General features: G+C 40.2%; 1 protein-coding gene across 1 annotated transcript in view; it reads left to right on the forward strand.

Moving 5' to 3' along the window:
* The window catches only part of taf3 (TAF3 RNA polymerase II, TATA box binding protein (TBP)-associated facto), a 236,868-nt gene that overhangs the window by 27,634 nt on the left and 190,807 nt on the right, over positions 1–18,427 (forward strand). Inside the window, exon 2 of the mRNA XM_072240918.1 lies at positions 13,048–13,290. Coding sequence (XP_072097019.1) covers positions 13,048–13,290 — 243 coding nt within the window. The remainder of the gene's footprint in view (positions 1–13,047; positions 13,291–18,427) is intronic.

Genomic DNA, 18,427 nt, shown 5'->3' on the forward strand with positions numbered 1-18,427 from the left:
GTATTCTGAAATGTGTCACCTGAAAAGGAATTGAGTATATATTGGAAATATGATTAGAATTATCCATGTTTGATCAAATCATCAGAGCCAGAATCAGAATAACAATCATGTTTAATATCACTGGCATATGTCATGAAATTGGTTGTTTTGATGCAACAGTACATTGCAACATATAATAATACCGGACAGCAAATTTTTTTCAAAAGTATTGCTTCCTTAGATATTTTTTGTGGTTATGATAGACTACTTGAAGCTGAACACTAATATAATTCCAGACTGCTCGTATCACACAGGAATTTGGATAAACAAGAAATTAATTGTTATTGAATATAATATGTTTATTTGCATAGCAGTGCTGACACTTTGCTATAGTTCAACTAAGGTAAAAATGTTTTTTTGATTACTTTTGTTTGCACTCAACATCTGAGGCATCTCACTAAATGTCCAACAAAAATTAGATTAGATTAGATAAGATTCAACTTTATTGTCATTGTGCCAAGTACAGATACAAAGCCAATGAAATGCAGTTAGCATCTAACCAGAAATGCAAAGAATAGTGTTATTTACAAAATAACTGCGAATAAAAAGTAAGTGCTAAATCAGCATGGATTGATAGATTCCAGTTGCCCTGATACCGTTTCTCCATGGCTGAAATATCTTTCACCATGCTCGTCAAAGACAGCACCAAGATTTGCAGGGAAGAAGTCTAAATTGGAATACAAAAAATGAATCTTTAGTGACATGTTGCACTTCCATGATTTTGTATGCTTGAATCATGTTGTTAACCAGCTACATGTAGCTTGGTGCTCTGGAGTTGCCAAGAAAATTTTCAACAATGTCCTTGAATGCCTTCCACGCACTTTACTCTGGTCCCACTAAAAGTTCTTTGAATTTCCTGTCATTGATGATCTGTTTGATTTGTGGACCAACAATAATACCTTCCTTAATCTTGACACCAGTTATTCTGGGAAACATCTGTTCAAATATCAAAATTATTCACAGAAATTTTTATGCCTGGTGACAGCAGATTCCATCCTTACAGTCTTGAACCCAGTAATTTTGCTTTTGCCTTTGACCAAAATCCCTGACCAGGCCATTTAAGTCAGTTTGAGTTATCAGTTGAGGCCCACTTGACATAAAGAGTTCAATATCTGTATCAGTATCTGTCTTTTTCCATTCCTGGCTTGTGCATCACGGCATCTTCATTTGCTTCCTCTAGAATCCGTGTCCCTGGTGGCTTTGGTACTGGAAGACTATGGTCATGTAGCACAGGTCTCATGGCTGAAGGGAGATTGGGATATTCAATGGATTTATTGTTTTTAGCAGAGAAACCAGACGCACTGGTCAGACAGAAGTAGCAGTCTGTCACATGATTCTTCTACTGAGGGGGGCTTAATAACGGATGCCACCATGTCTTTAGTAGTGGGGAGGCCAGTGCTCATGATGGATCTGGCTAAGATTACAACTTTCTGTAGCATTTTCTGATCCTGTACAGTGGCCTCTCCATGCCAGGCAATGATGGAACCAGTTAGAATGCTCTCCATGGTACTTTGTAGACATTTGCAAGAGTCTTTGGTGACATTCCAGATCTCCTCAAACTCCTAATGAAATATAGCCACTATCCATGCCTTCTTTATAATTGTATCAATATGCTGGACCCAGGATAGATTTTCAGAGACGTTGATACCCAGGAACTTGAAACTGCTCACCCTTTCTACTGCTTATCCACCGATGAGGACTTGTATGTGTTCCCTTGACTTACCCTTCCTGAAGTCTACAATTCAACTCCTTGGTCTTACTGACTTTGAGTGCAAAGTTGTTGTTGCGACGCCACTCAACCAGCTGATCTGTCTGGCTCCTGAATGCCTGCTTGTCACCATGTGAAATTCTACCAACAATAGTTGTGTCATCTTCAAGTTTATAGATGGCGTTTGAGCTGTCCCTAGCCACACAGTCATGGGTGTAGAACGAGTAGAGAGGTGAGCTAAGCACACATCCTTGGGTTGCGCCAGTGTTGATTGTCAGCGAGGAGGAGATGTTATTTCCAATCCACACTGACTGTGGTCTCCCGGTGAGGAAGTCAAGGATCCAGTTGCAGAGGGGGGTACGGAAGTCCAGGTTTTGGAGCTTGTTGTTAGATCTGTTGGACGCTAATATATAATCAATGAACAGCAGCTTGATGTACAGTAGGTATTGCTATTGTCCAAGTGATCCAAGGCCGAGTGGAGAGTTGGTGAAATTATATCCACTGGTGACCTATTGTGGTGATAGGAAAATGCAGCGTGTCCAGATCCTTGCTCAGGCAGGAATTGATTCTAGCCATGACCAACCTCTCAAAGCACTTAATCACTATAGATGTTAGTACAACTGGGCAATAATTGTTGAGGTAGCTCATCCTGTTCTTCTTGGACACTGGTATGATTGTTGCTCTTTTAAAGCAGGTGGGAACCTCTGACTGCAGCAGTGAGAGATTGAAGATGTCCTTGAACACACTCGCCAGCTGTTTGGTACAGTTTTACAATCCCCTAGCATCAGGGCCTGATGCCTCTTGAAAGATATTCTGCCATTGCCCTCCAAGACAGAGATCACATAGTTACTAGATGCTGCAGGGATTCACAGAGGTGTAGTTTTATTCTCCCTTTCAAAGCTGACATAAAAGGGCATTGAGCTCATCTGAGAATGAAGCATCATGGCCATTCATGATGTTAAGTTTCGCTTTATAGGAAATAATGGCCTGCAAACCCTGCTTGAGTCGATGTGCATTCAATTCCATCTCTAACTTCAATCGGAATAGTCTTTTTTTTTCTCTCTCTCTTAAAATAGCCTTCTATAGGTCATAACTGAACTTGTATTGTTCTGGATCACCAGTCTTGAATGCCACAAATCTAGCTGTTAGAAGACCATGAACCTCCTCATTCATCCACAGCTTTTGGTTTGGGTGTGCCCAATACATTCTTGAAGGTGTACACTCACCCACATAGGTCTTGATGAAGTCGGTGACAACTGTAGTGTATTCATTCAGATTTGAAGATGAGTCCCTGAATATTGTCCCTGAACGTTGACTCAGGCTCCTCGGCTTCCCTTGACTAGTATCTTCTTTGTCCTCACCACTGGTGCTGCAGTCTTTAGACTCTGCCTAAACACTGGAAATAGAAGGACTTCCAGGTGATCAGACATGTAAATGTTGGATGGTACAGTAAGTGTTCTTGATGGTGGCATAACAGTGTTCAAGTGTGTTGGCTTCTCTGGTTCCACGGCTCATATACTGGGGACAGTTGTTCAGAGACTTATTCAAGCTTGCCTGGTTGAAATCCCCCACAACAATACGGAATGCATATGAGTGCGCTGTTTTATAACTGCTGATCATGGTACTCAGCTCCTCCAATCCATGCCTGATGTTGGCCTTAGGTGGAATGTTCACCACTGCCAGATTGATGGCAGAAAACTCCCTCGACAGATTAAAATGGACAACATTTGACTGCTAGCTGTTTCAGGTATGGTGAGCAGGACTGAGGTAAAACTGCCTTGTCTGTGCACTATGATGAGTTAATCATAAAGCATACTTCATCTCTTCTATCCTTATAAGACTGATCTGTCTTGTCTTTGCGGAGAATAGTGAAGCCATCGTGCTGTATCCAAAATGGCAGAGGTGAGCCATGTTTCCATGAACCAAAGTACACAGCAGTTCCTGATGTCCCTCTAGTACTGCCGTCTTCCTCTGAGGTCTTCAATTTTATTTCCAGAGACTGTACATTCACCAGCAGGAAAGTCGGGAGTGGGGGGGTCTAAGGCATCTGCGTTTCAGTCATACCTGCAGACCGGCTCATCTTCCATACATCCATTTTTTTTTAAGGGGGAACTGGACTCACAACCTGAGTCTGCAGTCCAAGATCAGCTGATATCGCTAGATTTGATTAACGATATGTTTTTTAAATGTCTTAAAATGAAGTTGCTTACTGAAGTACCAATGTCTATGATTGGATTTCAGTTGTAGTCCTAAACAGGAATATTTTATGAATCTAATTGGAGCTACACGCAAGATATTGCCATTTATCGCTGCCATCATACCACTAGTTTCGCATTTTCAAGTATATTTGATGATGAAACTGTTGTTGGTGTCAATATGGATGGCACTTATGATATGCGGCAATGTTTTGTGGGTAGCTTATAATAGTACTAGATGTACTTTTTCTGAACTATGATCACTGCAATCTGCAGCCTGTAACTTCCCTGTAAGGAATGTACTTTTGAAACATCTAAATGAACTATTGATTTTACGATCTCCTGAAGGACTTGGTGAACTTGACTTTCAGGAATGCAGGTACAGCACCTTGAAGTGCATGAAGGTTGGTCCTTGCCGAAGAGAAGTTGGAAGAGATGGCCACGTTAAATATCAAGCCGGTGCCAAGGCTCGAGGGAAGAAAACGAACCGGTTTTCAGCCAAACTACTCTGTGCCAGCCAAGATCCCCCACCTGAGCTAGTCATGCATGTCTGCATTTGACCTGTCTTCCTGGCTTTTCGATAGTACCACCTGGCAGAACATGCAGGAGTCTTGGATACCACACCTTCAGCTTCATGAACAGTTGTTGCCTACAACCATTTGGTTCCTGGACTGGCGTAGATGGCTTCACTTGCATCAGCTCTGAACTGACTACACAGCCTGTTGACTCACTTTCAGGGATTTTGCTTTAGTTATATATGGTGTTTCATGGATTCTGAAAATCTATGGGTGCCTGCAAGAAAGTTAATCTTAAGGTTGTATATGGTATACATGCTTTGATAATGAAGTTACTTTGACTATGAACTTTAGAAGGGTTCCAGTGAGTCAAACCAAATGTTTGCAGGTTCAACAATTCAGGGAACTTTTACAACATTGGAGACAAGTGCATAGCTGATTTGGATGAACCAAGAGAGGGAAGCTAGATACAGGAGACTGCAGATGCTGAATCTAGAGCAAAAACAAAACCTTTCTGGACAAAATGATCAGTAAGCTTCAAGACTTTGGTCTCAATACCTCATTGTGCAATTCAATCCTCGATTTCTTGCTGTTAGGATTGGCAACAACTTCTCCACAATTGCCATCAGCTCAAGTGCTTAGCTCCCTGCTCTTACACTTCTGACTGTGTGGCTAAGCACAGATCCAATGCCATATTCAAGTTTGCTGACAACACCACTGTTGCTGGCCAATTCAAATCAACATATAAGAGGGAGGTTGAAAATCTGGCTGAGTGGTGCAACAACAACATCCTCTCACAGTGCTAGGAAAACCAAGGCGCTGCTTATTGACTTCAGGAAGAGGAAATCAGAGATGCTTGCACTAGTCCTCATCAGAGCATCAGAGGTAGAGAGGATCAGTGACTTTAAATTCCTCGGTGTTAGCATTTTGGAGGACCTGTCCTGAGCGTAATACATAAGTGCAATTGCAAAGAAAGCATGGCAGCACCTGTACTTCCTTAGGAGTTTGTGAAGATTCTGCATGAAATTTAAAACCTTGATGAACTTCTATGGATGTCTAATGGAGAATATATTGACCGACTACATCACAGCCTACTATGGAAGCTCCAATGCTCTTGAATGGAAAATCCTACAAAGAGTGTGAATAAGACCCAGTCCATCACGGGTAAAGCCCTCCCCACCATTGAGCACATTTACACAAAGCGTTGTTACAGGAAAGCAGTATCCATCATTAGGGACCCCCACCACCCAGGTTGTGCTCTCCTTTCGCTGCTGCCATCAGTTATTACCCCTCAACCATCAGGCTTTTAAACCAAAGGTGATAACTTCACTTAGCTTTACTTGTCCATCATTGAAGTGTTCCCTCAACCTATGGACTCACTTTCAAGGACTCTTCATCTCATGTTCTCAATTTATTGCTTATTTATATGTTATTGTTATTTCTTTTGTATTTGTAATTTGTTGCCTTTTGCACACTGGCTGATCACCCAAATGGGTGCGGTCTTTCATTGATTCTGTTATGGTTATTATTCTGTAATGGATTTATTGAGTATGTCTGCAGGAAAATGAATCACAGGGTTGTATTTGGTGACATATATGGACTTTGATAGTACATTTACTTTGAACTTCTGAATTTTGGAGGAACTGGGAGTCAAGGCAACATCTGTTAGGGAAAAAGGACAATTGAGGTTTTGGACTGTGACTCTTCATCGGACTGAAAGAGTAGAGAAGAGAGAACCAACATAAAGAGGTGAGATGGAGGGGTAAGAGCTGGCAAGTGATAGGTGGATCCAGATGAACGTTGATTGGCTGATGGCAGAGGAGGGCAAGGTGAAGAGGGCAGCAGAGTCTGGGAAGTGATAAGTGGAGACAACAAAGGACTGCAGAGTAAAGAATCTACAAAGAAGGGCAGGTACTGTTCTATATTCTATATACAACTACTATAGTAACACACACTAAGTGCTGCAGGAACTCAGCAGGCCAGGCAGCATTGATGGAAAAGAGTACATTTGACATCTTGTGCAGAGATCCTTCATCAGGATTCAGGAAAAAAAAGATGAGGAGTCAAAGTAAGAATGTGAGGGGAGGGGAGCCTATTATATCTACAACTACTGGTGAAATTGGTTAATAGACTGAATCTGTAATAGTTGTATATAGAATATGGAACAGTTCTGCACAGTACAAACCAACCAAACTTTTAGCTTATTCCAAGATCAATCTATCCCTTCCCTCCTACATAATCCTCCTTTCTCTTTCATCCATGTGCCCACATAAGAATCTCTTAAATGTCCCTAATGTGTCTGCCTTTACCACCACCCTGACAGTGCATTCCATGCACTTACCACTCTGTAAAAAAAACTTCCTCTGACATTCCCCCTCCCCCCGATACTTTCCTCCAATCATCTTAAAATGATGCCCTCTTGTATTAACCATTTTCACCCTGGGAAAAAGTCTCTGGCTGTCCACTCTATCTATCTATGCCTCTTATATCATCACACACACCTCTATCAAGTCACCTCTCATCTTCTGCTCCAAAAAGCTCACTCAGCCTTTCCTCATATGACATGTCCTCTCATCCAGCATTCTGCACGAAGAGTGTTCACAAACTTATTTTCAAAGAAAGAAAGCAGTGTTTATGTGTATTATGTAAGTACGTTATGTAATGGCCTGAGCACAATGTCTTGACCTTGCTTTTGGATCAGAATTAAGTACCTACACATGCTTAGAAGCTTCTCATGCCCTTGAGACATTATTTACATTGTGTGAAGTCCACCTTATAGTTGAAACCATAGATTTTGGAGTTTTTTATGCAGGATAAAACATTGTGCTGCTTTCTTGCATTAAATCAAAATACAACCAGTCAGTTTGGTCTGTTGAACGGGGAAGATATAGTGTTATCATTGATGCAATTTTAATCAATTAAAATGCAGCAAAAGATAGCCATGTTGCTGTCATCTTGTAGTTGAGTGTAATGATGTTGATGGGGACAGGTTGATTTAGAATTGAATATGGAATAGATATCAAACTGTGTTTATGCCACAAGATAACAAATTTCATGACATATGCAAGTGATAATAAACTTAATTCTGACCAAAATAGTCCAAGTCTTGATATGTATGGGATGAACCAGGAACCTGGGTCTTTTTCTAGTTGGCAAGATGTTAAGAGTGGTGTAGTACAGGAATCTGGGTTGAGGTCAGAATTCATGTAAATAACTTGATTGAAGACACTGAAGGTATGGTTGCTAAAAATGCAAATGACACATACCTAGGAAAGTAAATTGTGAAGAGGACATATGCAGAGACATATATGGTGCTCTGACTTAAGTCATTGGAGAAACTGGTGGGTGTGCAAGGTCTATGGTCATCAGGACAAGCAGACATTCTCTTGCAGAGCCTATCAATGGAGTCAGTATAGTTTGCTCACATGGAATCACAGAGCGATACAAACACTTTGGCTCAATGAGTCCCTGCCAACCAGAGTGCCCAACCAACTAGTCCCAATTTCCTGTGATCAGCCTATATCCCTGCAAGCCTCTCCTCTCCATGTACCGATCCAAGTCTTCTTAAATGATACTACAGTATCGGCCTCAACTGGGACTCACGACCCTCCGTGTTGAAAAAGAGCAGATGACTGTCTTTCTAATTTCAAAACTGATTACTGGTTGTACTTTACATTTCAAGAGGGTTTTTGAAGATTGGTTCTCATTTCTATTAAGGCCTGCTACCCATATTCTGTAACATCTGAAATATGCCCTGTGTCTGATATTTCCCTAACAGGTAAAGACCTGCAAGTAGAGTGGAAAAATGTGAAATTGGTCATTCTGAAAGGTGAAAAAAGTGTTTATAAAAATGAGGAGGGGTTACAGATCTCTAAGATTTAGAAGCAATTAGGATGTCCTAGTGACAATTCACAAAAGTAATTCTGAAAACTAGCAACGTTGTTTCTTGATGGAGAAATCAAATACAAAAATAGAGAATTTAGGCTTCAGTCATTGAAAACACTGATAAGAGTAATGCCTGGAATGGATATTATAACAAAAGGTTGGACGGGCTAGGCTTGTATTTGCTGGAGTACAAAGAGGGAAAGGTGGACTTGATTGAAAATATAAAATTCTGAAATATTTTGATAGTGTGGATATGGAGAGAATCTTTCCTTTCATGGGATCTAAAAAATATGGGTGACGGCTTTAAAATAATGGATTATTATACAAGACAGAGAAAGGACCATGAGTCTTTGGAGCTCTCTTACTCAAAGAAACCTTATAGAAATATCTTTCATCAAGGATCAACTTTAGTCACCATGTACATTTACAAATATTAGGAATTTGCTGGAACATGCAATAAAAATTAATAATAATCAACAATGATTAAAAATAGAGATATAAAAAATAAAGTTGGTTGAAGTACAAATATGGAATTAAATGTATCTATATACTCCTAAAACTCTCATGCTCTGTCTGTCTGTTTGTGACCTCCAATTAGCACAAACGGTGCATTACAGCGGCACTTTTTTTGGCTAAATTGAATTAAAATGTGCTAACTTACAGAATGCAGGCAAAGTTCAGGGTTATATATTCATATAAAATTGCTCATTCGCCAGAAATCAACCGGCTGCCTTTCACCTGAGACCCGATTGGCCATCATGGAAATCAGGACGTCACAGCCCGACACATGCGCATGGCCAGCCTCAGCAGCTTGGAGGCTTTGGTGTTACTGCTTCCTATCTTCTATCAAGCATTAGGGTAAAAATATATTGATAGCCTAATTATGCAGCGTGGAAAGAGAAGGGGGACATTATGGTCAAGAGATGACGTCAAACGTCGTCGGGAAGCGGCAAGGAGAGGGAGAGAACAACAATCGGTTGAGGCCAGGGCCGCACGACTCCAGGATCAAAGAGTCAGGACAAAAAAGGATGAGAGAAGATGAGACAGAGGAGGACAGGCATGCACGTCTCCAAAATGACAACTATAGGCACAGATGGAGGAGAGAACAAAAATCCGATCAGGCCAGGGCTGCACGACTCCAGGATCAGAGAGAAAGAACAAATGGTAGAAGAGATGAAGGATGAAAGGGCTGCGCATCTCCAGAATGACAAAAACAGGCAGAGGAGGAGGAAGAGACAGAGGAGAAAAGGAAAGATCAATTCGAGAATATGTGGCACAGTAATTTTTGCAAGAGTTGCTGAAGATGACAATGGCCGCGTTCGACGACAATATCTCGACAGAGAAGGAGAAAGGCAAAATGCAAGACTCACATGCCGTCACATTTCTGCTGATGTTGGTTCGATGACGAGAGTATGCCCTCACTGTCGTTCACTGGAGAAACCGCACATTTCTGCAGTATGAAGGGACAGGTCAGGATAGGCAATTTGCAGCCTCTACCTAATGAACTCCTCAATTTGTACAGCAATGATGAACCTATTGCAAACGAGTTCAGGAAGAACATCAGACAATACAATTGCCTCTTCCAAATGACATCCTTTGGTGCCAAAGAAGTCATTCCAACTAGGAATCGATGGAATCCTTCTGTGATTATTCAAGGCCAAATCCATCATTTAATTCCAGACCTGACACAGCAAGCCCGATTCCTTTAAATTTACTTCATGGATACTTAATGTTCATTCTGGTCACATATTTGTCTTACTATGCGTCTTTCTTCTTTAATAAGCTGAGTTTTTCTTCTTTAATTTCCAAATCAAAGAGATAGCAATAGCATTCAGGAAAATTTAATGTTCATTCTCGTCACATCAGACTGCACTACCCTTCTCTCAAAGGGTGCCCCAATGGGTCACCCTGTTCTCTAGTTTTTTTCTATAATTACACTCGGTGGCCACTTTATTAAGAACCTCCTGTACCTAATAAAGTGGTCACTGAGCGTATGTTTATTGTCTTCTGCTAGCGTAGCCCACACGTTTGATGTGTGTTCAGAAATGCTCTTTTGCACACCGCTGTTGTAAAGCGTGGTTATTTGAGTTACCGTCGCCTTCCTGTCAGCTTGAGCTAGTTTGCCCATTCTCCTCTGACCTTTCTCATTAACAAGGCATTTTCACCCACAGAACTACTGCTCACTGATTTTCTTTTTGCTTTTCACACTAATTTCTGTACATTCTTCAGACTGTTGTTTGTGAAAGTCCCAGGAGATCCCAGGCTATTTGGCCCATAATGTTATGCCAAGCTAGCTAAAAAGCAAATCAAAAGCTCCCAAACATTAATCCCTCCTACTTACACCATATCCATATCCCTCCATCTTCCTTGCATCCATGAGCTCATCCAAACATCTCGAGAGCCTCTAATGTATTTGCTTCTACCACCATTCCAGGTATCTACCACTCTGAGTGAAAAAACTTACCCCTCACATCCCCCTTGAATCTACCCCCTCTCATTTTTAATGCATGGCTTCTGGTTTTAGACATTTCAATCCTGGGAAACAGATACTCTCTGTCTACTGTCCACTCTATCTATGCCTCTTATAATCTTATAAACGTCTATTGGATCTCCCCTCAGCCTCTGCCACTCCAGAGAAAATAATCCAAGTTTATCCACCCTCTCAAGATAGCACATGCCCCCTAAGCCAGGCAACATCCTGATAAACGTCTTCTGCACCCTTTCCAAAGCTTCAACATCCTTCCTATAGTGGGGCAACCAGAACTATATACTCCAGATATGGCCGAATCAGAGTTTTAGTAGTTGCAACATAACCACTTGACTTTTGAACTCAACGCCTCGACTAATAAAAGCAAGCATTCCATAAGCCTTCTTAGCTACATAACTGACCTGTGTAACCACTTTCATGAAGCTACGAGCTTGGATCCCAAGATCTCTCTGCTCAGCAACATTGTTAAGGATCTTGCCCTTAACAGTGTGCTGTCTCCTTGCATTTGCAAGGTGTAACCTCTCACATTTATTGGGGTTAAACTCCATCTACCATTTCTCAGCCTATATCTGCAAATGATCTATATTGCACTGTATTCTTTGCCAATCTTCTACACAATCCACAACTCCACCAATCTTGGTATTATCCACAAACTTACTAACCCACTCATCTACATTTACATCTAAGTAATGTATGTGCATCACAAACAGCAGAGGTCCCAGCACAGATTCCTGTGGAACACAATTAATTACAGACCTCCAGCTCAAATATGTTCCTTCAAGCACTACCCTCTGTCTTCTATGGGCAAGCCAATTCTGAATCAAAACAGCCAATTCACCATGGACCCCATGCATCTTAATCTTCTGGATTAGCCTCCAGGAGGGACTTTGTCAAACGCCTTACTAAAATCCATGTAGACAGCATAGGTTTCCAAATGCTCATGTATCCCATCCCTAAGAATTTTCACCAGCAATTTCCCTACAACTGATGCGAGATTCACCGATCTATAGTTTCCAGGATTTCCCTTTATTCCCTTCTTAAACAGAGGTACAACATTAGCCACTTGCCAGTCCCCTGGGACCTCACCTGTGGCTGGAGAAGACACGAAGATACTGGTCAAGGCCCCAGCAATCTTGTCTCTTGCCTCCTTCAAAAACATGGAGTAAATCCCATCGGCCCCGGGGACTTATCCACCTTAATACTCCTTTGACCTCTAAACACCCTAATGTATTTTTACACTAAGTAGTGATCTCCTGGTCCTCCATATCCTTTTCCTTGGTAAATACTGAAGGAAAGTACTTATTAAGTACCTCTCTCACATTCTCCACATCCAAGCAAATGTTCCCTTCTTTATCCTTGAGTAGTCCCACCCTCTCCCTAGTTATCCTCTTGCTCTTAATATATGTGTAAAATGACATGAGATTTGCCTTGATCCTCCCTGCCAAGGACTTTTTATGGCCCTTCCTGGCTTTCCTAATTCCCTTCTTTGTTTCTTTTTTGGCTTTTTTCCACTCGTGCTTTGTTTGATCCTAACTACCAAAGCTTTACATATTTTTCCTTTTCCTTTTTGATTAAATTTATCACCTGTCTGGATATCCAAGGTTCTCTTATTTTTCCAACCCCATCCTTTCTTCTAACAGGAACATACCTTTACTGTACTCTTCTTCTTCATTCTGATGTTTGGTTTGAATAACAACTGAACCTCTTGAACATGTCTGCATGCTTCTATGCATTGAGTTGCTGCCACATGATTGGCTGATTGGATATTTACATTAACCAGCAGGTGTGCCTAATAAAGTGGCCACTGAGTGTACATCCTAATTGAAATGATATAGGTCTTCAAATTACATACTGTCCTTATTAAATTCTGTTAATGAATATACTTAAACCTTTTGTTATTAAAATATATTTCATTGGGTGTTGCAGGTAAACAATGACTGTCAGTGACTGGTAGAAATGTTTTCTTGGAAAAAAGCAAATCACGAGAAGAAAATGGCACATTTTATTGGTATACTAGCACCTTGAGTAAGAGGAGAAAACTACATTTGTAGCCATAGTCATGGGCAGAAACTTGAGCTGATGTATCCTGTAGCATAAGCAACCTAGCATACAAATCTAAGGAATTTATCAAAGTTATATGAATATTGCATTTGAAAACTGCTATATTTCTTGTAAGAATGCTGCACTTAGCCATTAACCTTTCTTACTCTTTATCAGATGGTCGTACGGATCCTGTTTTGGACGATCTAGGTCAGGCCTTTAAACTAATGGGAATCAGCCTTTCAGAACTCGAAGACTATATTCACAACCTTGAGCCTATTGGGTTTGCACATCAAATCCCAACATTTCCAGTCAGCAAAAACAATGTGCTTCAGTTCCCACAGCCTGGAGCCAAGAGGCTTGGGGAGGAGAAGGAGTATATTCCAGAATACATGCCTCCTCTCATCTCATCACAAGAAGGTGAGCCCTGTATTACATCAGACTTCACTCGTTAAGAGAAATACTTGAACATGTCTAAGCAATTAAAAACAGCTACTTCTTCTATAATGTCTTTAACATAGCTAGCTGACTGATAACATCTTGCAAGAACGTTAGCAAACACAGTTCACCAATTAGGCTGGCCACACGAGTGGGTACAAGGAGAGATGACTAAAGACAATGGAAGAAGCACATCCCTTAAGGGTAAAAAGTGAAGTATGGACGCAGATAGTTTAATGGAAGGAATTCCAAAGTTAAGAGCCTTTATATCTGAAGGCACATTGCCAATATTGGAGAAGCTAAATTGAGGGATAATCAAGAGTCTGGACAGTGGAAGACAGATAACTTGATGGGTTGTAGGTCTGCTGTTTTCAGAGAAGGGGGAGATGCCTCAAGGTGCAGTGTAGCTGGACATCTTTAAGATGTTATGGACCTTTTTTTTAAACCAACATCACATATTTTTGACTGCAAGGGGAGCAATAAATAACTATACATGACCCTGCACCACCATTCAATGAGACCAGTGATTGTGTTTCATCTTTGCTTAAAATGCATTCCCCTTGAAGCCTTTTAATTTTGAAACTGGTGTAAAAAGCATTTAAATAGTTCACATCACATTCTCAAAATGTGCAATAAATAAGCAATTTAAATGTGTAATGCTGTTGTTTTGTTGAGACAGCCATGGCAACCAGCTTTCACACAAGGCATCATGAACAAATAAGATGTATAGCTGGTGTATTTATTTTTGACAGAGTTTCAGACAAGTACAGGGAAACCCCCCTCCACTTTGTAGCTGTTTGGGTCCAGAAATTTTCCCTTATAAACTTCACAAATCACTTCCCAAAAATTTGGAATGCAGAATATAAGTATATAAGTGCCTCTCATTGAAATTATATAATCTTGTTGTATGCATAGATGTTGTGGCTTTGCATTGTGGAAAATCGCAATATAGACCACTTTCTAGGAACACAATCCCCTCCCATAACACAGGTACCAGATGCAAAGCAACACTTTGGCCTTTCACACTCAAACACCCACCTTTTATGGTAAGATGGGGCTTTTAAGTATAATGTCATTTGATGACTTCTCCAACAATGGAGTGTTCCTCCAGTAATTAACTAAAGCATCAAAGCTAATAATATGCTTAAAATTCTGTTTAAAAAAATTAGATCAAACTTAAGGAATAAGGATTATCTATTGTGATTAAATACATCTAAACTTGTATCAGTGGTTGGTTTGCTTTCTTTTTAACATTGTGTTGCTGCATATCTCACCACATTGGAAAAGATCCTATATTGGGATGCTGCTTAAAACATTAATTGATGCTGGTATGTGCTATGTTGCAGAAAAATATCAAACTGACACATTTTTGAAAAATTAAGCCTAGGATTTTCAACATGCTTTTTAAAAGTATAACTTTAAGATTACAAGTTGTCTAGTGTATTATCATGCAGCATCTATGGAAAGGAATAAAGAGTCAATGCTTCAGGCTTAGACCCTTCATGAGTCCTTGTGAAGGACTTCAGTCTGAAACATCGATTCTTTATCCTTTCCTTAGATGCTGCCTGACCTGCTGAGTTCCTCAGCATTTTGTGTGTGTTATTCTGGATTTCCAGCATCTGCAGAATCTCTTGGGTATATAATCATCTTCTGTACTGTTTGACATATGTAAACTCAGTAATGTTATATTAACTTGCTTCATTTGGGAGCGTTCCTACTTCCTGACTCAGGAGATTGTGGCTTTTAAGATGCATTCCACAAATTGAGTACGCAGTCTTGGTTCATTCTCCTGTATAATACAGAGGAAACACCTCCTTGAAAGAAGTGCCAATCTTCTGATGAGACCTTAAGTAGAAAACCATTCTTACCAGGTAGACGTTAAATATCCTATGGCTCTTAATGTGTGTCACATTGGTTGACCTACCTGCCATAATAACAGTCATGTACTTCAAAGTAATTCATTTTTGTATTTTATTTACTCTTGGGATATGGTGTCACTGACAAGGGAAGATTTATTGTCAATCCTTGAAGGGATTAAGAGTCAATTTGTAGTGTGGGACTGGATTCATTTATAGACTAGTTAGGTATGAATGAGTGGCAGTTTCTGTTCTTTAAAGGATATTAGTGAACCAGCTGTGTTTTTACAATACTCTGACAGCTTTCATGGGCATTTTTCTTGTGGGTGCCATGGCACTAATCACCAGATTTATTGAATTTAATGCCACAGTTTGTCATAATGGGGTTTGAACTCACGACCTTTAGATTCAATGCTGTCTGTCCAGTAAACTCTGTGCCTCCTGTACATGAGCTCCTTGAAATTTTCTGATGGCACGAAAATTTGCTATAAAACTGGAAATGGTGAATAAGTTGCCTGTAAACTTGATTCTTATATTTAAAGATTTAAGCATATCTTAGAATTTGCAATTCAAAGTTTCATTGTGATAACTGACTTGACATTACTCAGCAGTGTTCCGGTTGACTACTTCAGTGACAGGCAATTTCTAGCAAACTTTATAACTGTTGTTAACACTTATTAGTATAACCCTATTTGCTCTGACAGTTTTATGTAAAATTACCTTACTTTTTGCAATTTTACATAAATTTGGCCTCTCTTTGTTGCACATTTTCCCTTGGAGGGGTGTTCTACTGTGTTTTTTTTCTGTCTCTGTAAAATTTGACCCCTCATTTGGGAATTGCTGCCAGAAGCCAAAGTCTCTTTTGACTCTTTCTTCTGTATATTGTTTCCCCTTAGCACCAGGGGTTCCTAACCTGGGGTCCATGGTCAATTGTAAGGCTCCATGACATAAAAAAGGTTCGGAACCCCTGCCTTAGCTGGATAACTGAGTCATTGAGTAACTCCATAATTCATTGTCAGTCCGACCACAGGGCTATCTTAAAAAATGATACTCTGGCATGTGTTATAGACTAGCTGGATCCAAGTTTTGTTTGTGTGAATCATTGGAGTATTGAGAGACACATAAAATTTTAAATCAGTGTTCCCATTATTTCATGCATAAATGAACTTGAACAAGTTGTGGTGAACTAATTTAAAGATTAAAGCTTAGCTTTATTTATCATTTTGTATGTTGAAACATACAGTAAAATGCAGCATTTGAGTCAATGACCAGCACGGTCTGGGGATGTGCTGGGGGCAGTGTGCAACTTTCGACATGACTCTGGCGTCAACATAGCATACCCACAAATTACTAACCTTAACCTTTTCATCTTTGGAATGTGGGAGAAAATCAGGCCACTTGGAGGAAACCCACGTGGTCACAGGGAAAACATAAAAACTCCTTACAGACAGTAGTGGGTATTGAACCCGGGTCACTAGCACTGTAAAGCATTACACTAACTGCTAGGCTACAGTGCAGCCCCACAATTTGGGATTCAATCAAAAAATACAGACTTAGATTTGTGTAATACCTTTTGCAACTTCAAAAATTTCCATGGTCCTTTGATTTACTGACATTGAAGTTTGTTTAAAATGTCATTATGTTGTAATGCAGGAGGGACACAGACACTTTGTACAGCATTTGTGGTGGGTATTCAATGGAATTTTGTGTGAATGGTTAAGTGAAGGAATTAGATTTCTCAGTGAGCAGATGTACCACATCTCATCTTCTTTTGAGCACATTGCTGCCTTGACACTGAATTCTCCAACTTTAGATTACCCTTTATTTTTGTTGGTATTAGGCCATTTCTCCCTGTCATCATTTTGGCTTTTTCTGGTGCTGTTGGTAAAGTTTGGTCTGCTGGGCACATTGCTATGAGCATTACATGACACAGGCAGAGATAACACTAAATGCAAGTTCTCCATTAACTAATTTGATCTTGCTCTGTCAGAGATGTTTCATCTGTTCTACCTATTCCTCTCCTACCATCTCAGTTACTGAAAACTAACATTTCAGAAAGGTAACTTGATAGAGGTGTCTATGATGATAAAGAGACATTGATCGATTGGCTAGCCATTGCCTTTTTTCCAGGGTGAAAATAACCAATATAAGAGGTCATAATTTTAAGGTGATTGGAGGAAAGTACAAGGGGATGTCAAAGGTAGTTTTTTTTTAATACAGCGAGGTGGGTGCATGGAATGCACTGCCAAGGGTGGTGATAGAAGCAGACAAATTAGAGACATTTAAACGACTCAGATAGACACATGGAGGGCTACGTGGAGGGAAGGGTTAGATTGATTTTGGTTAAAAGGTTAGCACAACATCATGGGTCAAAGGGCCTGTACTGTTGTTGTTTGATGTTCTATATTCTCTCTCTCTTCCACTTCTGATGAAAAGTCTCAAACCTGAGGCATTCACTGTTTCTCTTCCTTTCAGGTGCTGGCAGACCCACTGGGCATTTCCAGCATTTTCTACTTTTTTACCCAGATTTCCAGCATCTACATTTATTTTTGATTGCATGTTGTCAGAATGAGAATCAGGTTTATTATTACTGACATGTTGTGAAAATTGGTATTTTGTGGCAGCACAGCTTTCAACACAGACACGGAGAGCACTTATGGTCATCACTTGCCAAAAGTAGCAAATGAATTCCCAATTTTACCAGAAAAAAAACTTTTAACAATTTGTGATCAGCTAAAACTTTTCCAACTCATTTGATTCCTACATCTGAACTACCACATTAAAAATCACTGTCTAGTACCCATTATTCTATTCTGGTGTGCTTTCCTGTGTTCGGCACCCAGTAATTTAATACTAGCAAAGGGACTCAGCAAAAGAAAGTAGAGTGAGAAAGCCACACATAATGAACAACCTTTTTCAAAAAAATTGGCTTAGATATCCTTGAGGTGGTGAGACCTGATGTGGATTGGGGAGTTTACTTTGTCAGGCACCTTCGCTCTGTCCACAACAAGCAGGATTTCCTAGTGGCCAACCATTTTAATTCCAACTCCCATTCGCATTCTGACTTGTCGTTTATGGCCCTTCTCTATTGCCACATTGACACCACTCTCAGGTTGGAGGAACAACACCTCATGTTCCATTTGGGGAGCATCCAACCTGACGGCATGAACATTCACTTCTCTAACATCCAGTAATTTCTCTCCCCACATCCCTTCTCTGGCTCCTCTCTTACACCTTCTCTTCTTTTTACCTACTCATCACCT

This window comes from Mobula birostris, chromosome 23 (assembly GCF_030028105.1).
Source record: "Mobula birostris isolate sMobBir1 chromosome 23, sMobBir1.hap1, whole genome shotgun sequence".
Lineage (NCBI taxonomy): Eukaryota > Metazoa > Chordata > Chondrichthyes > Myliobatiformes > Myliobatidae > Mobula > Mobula birostris.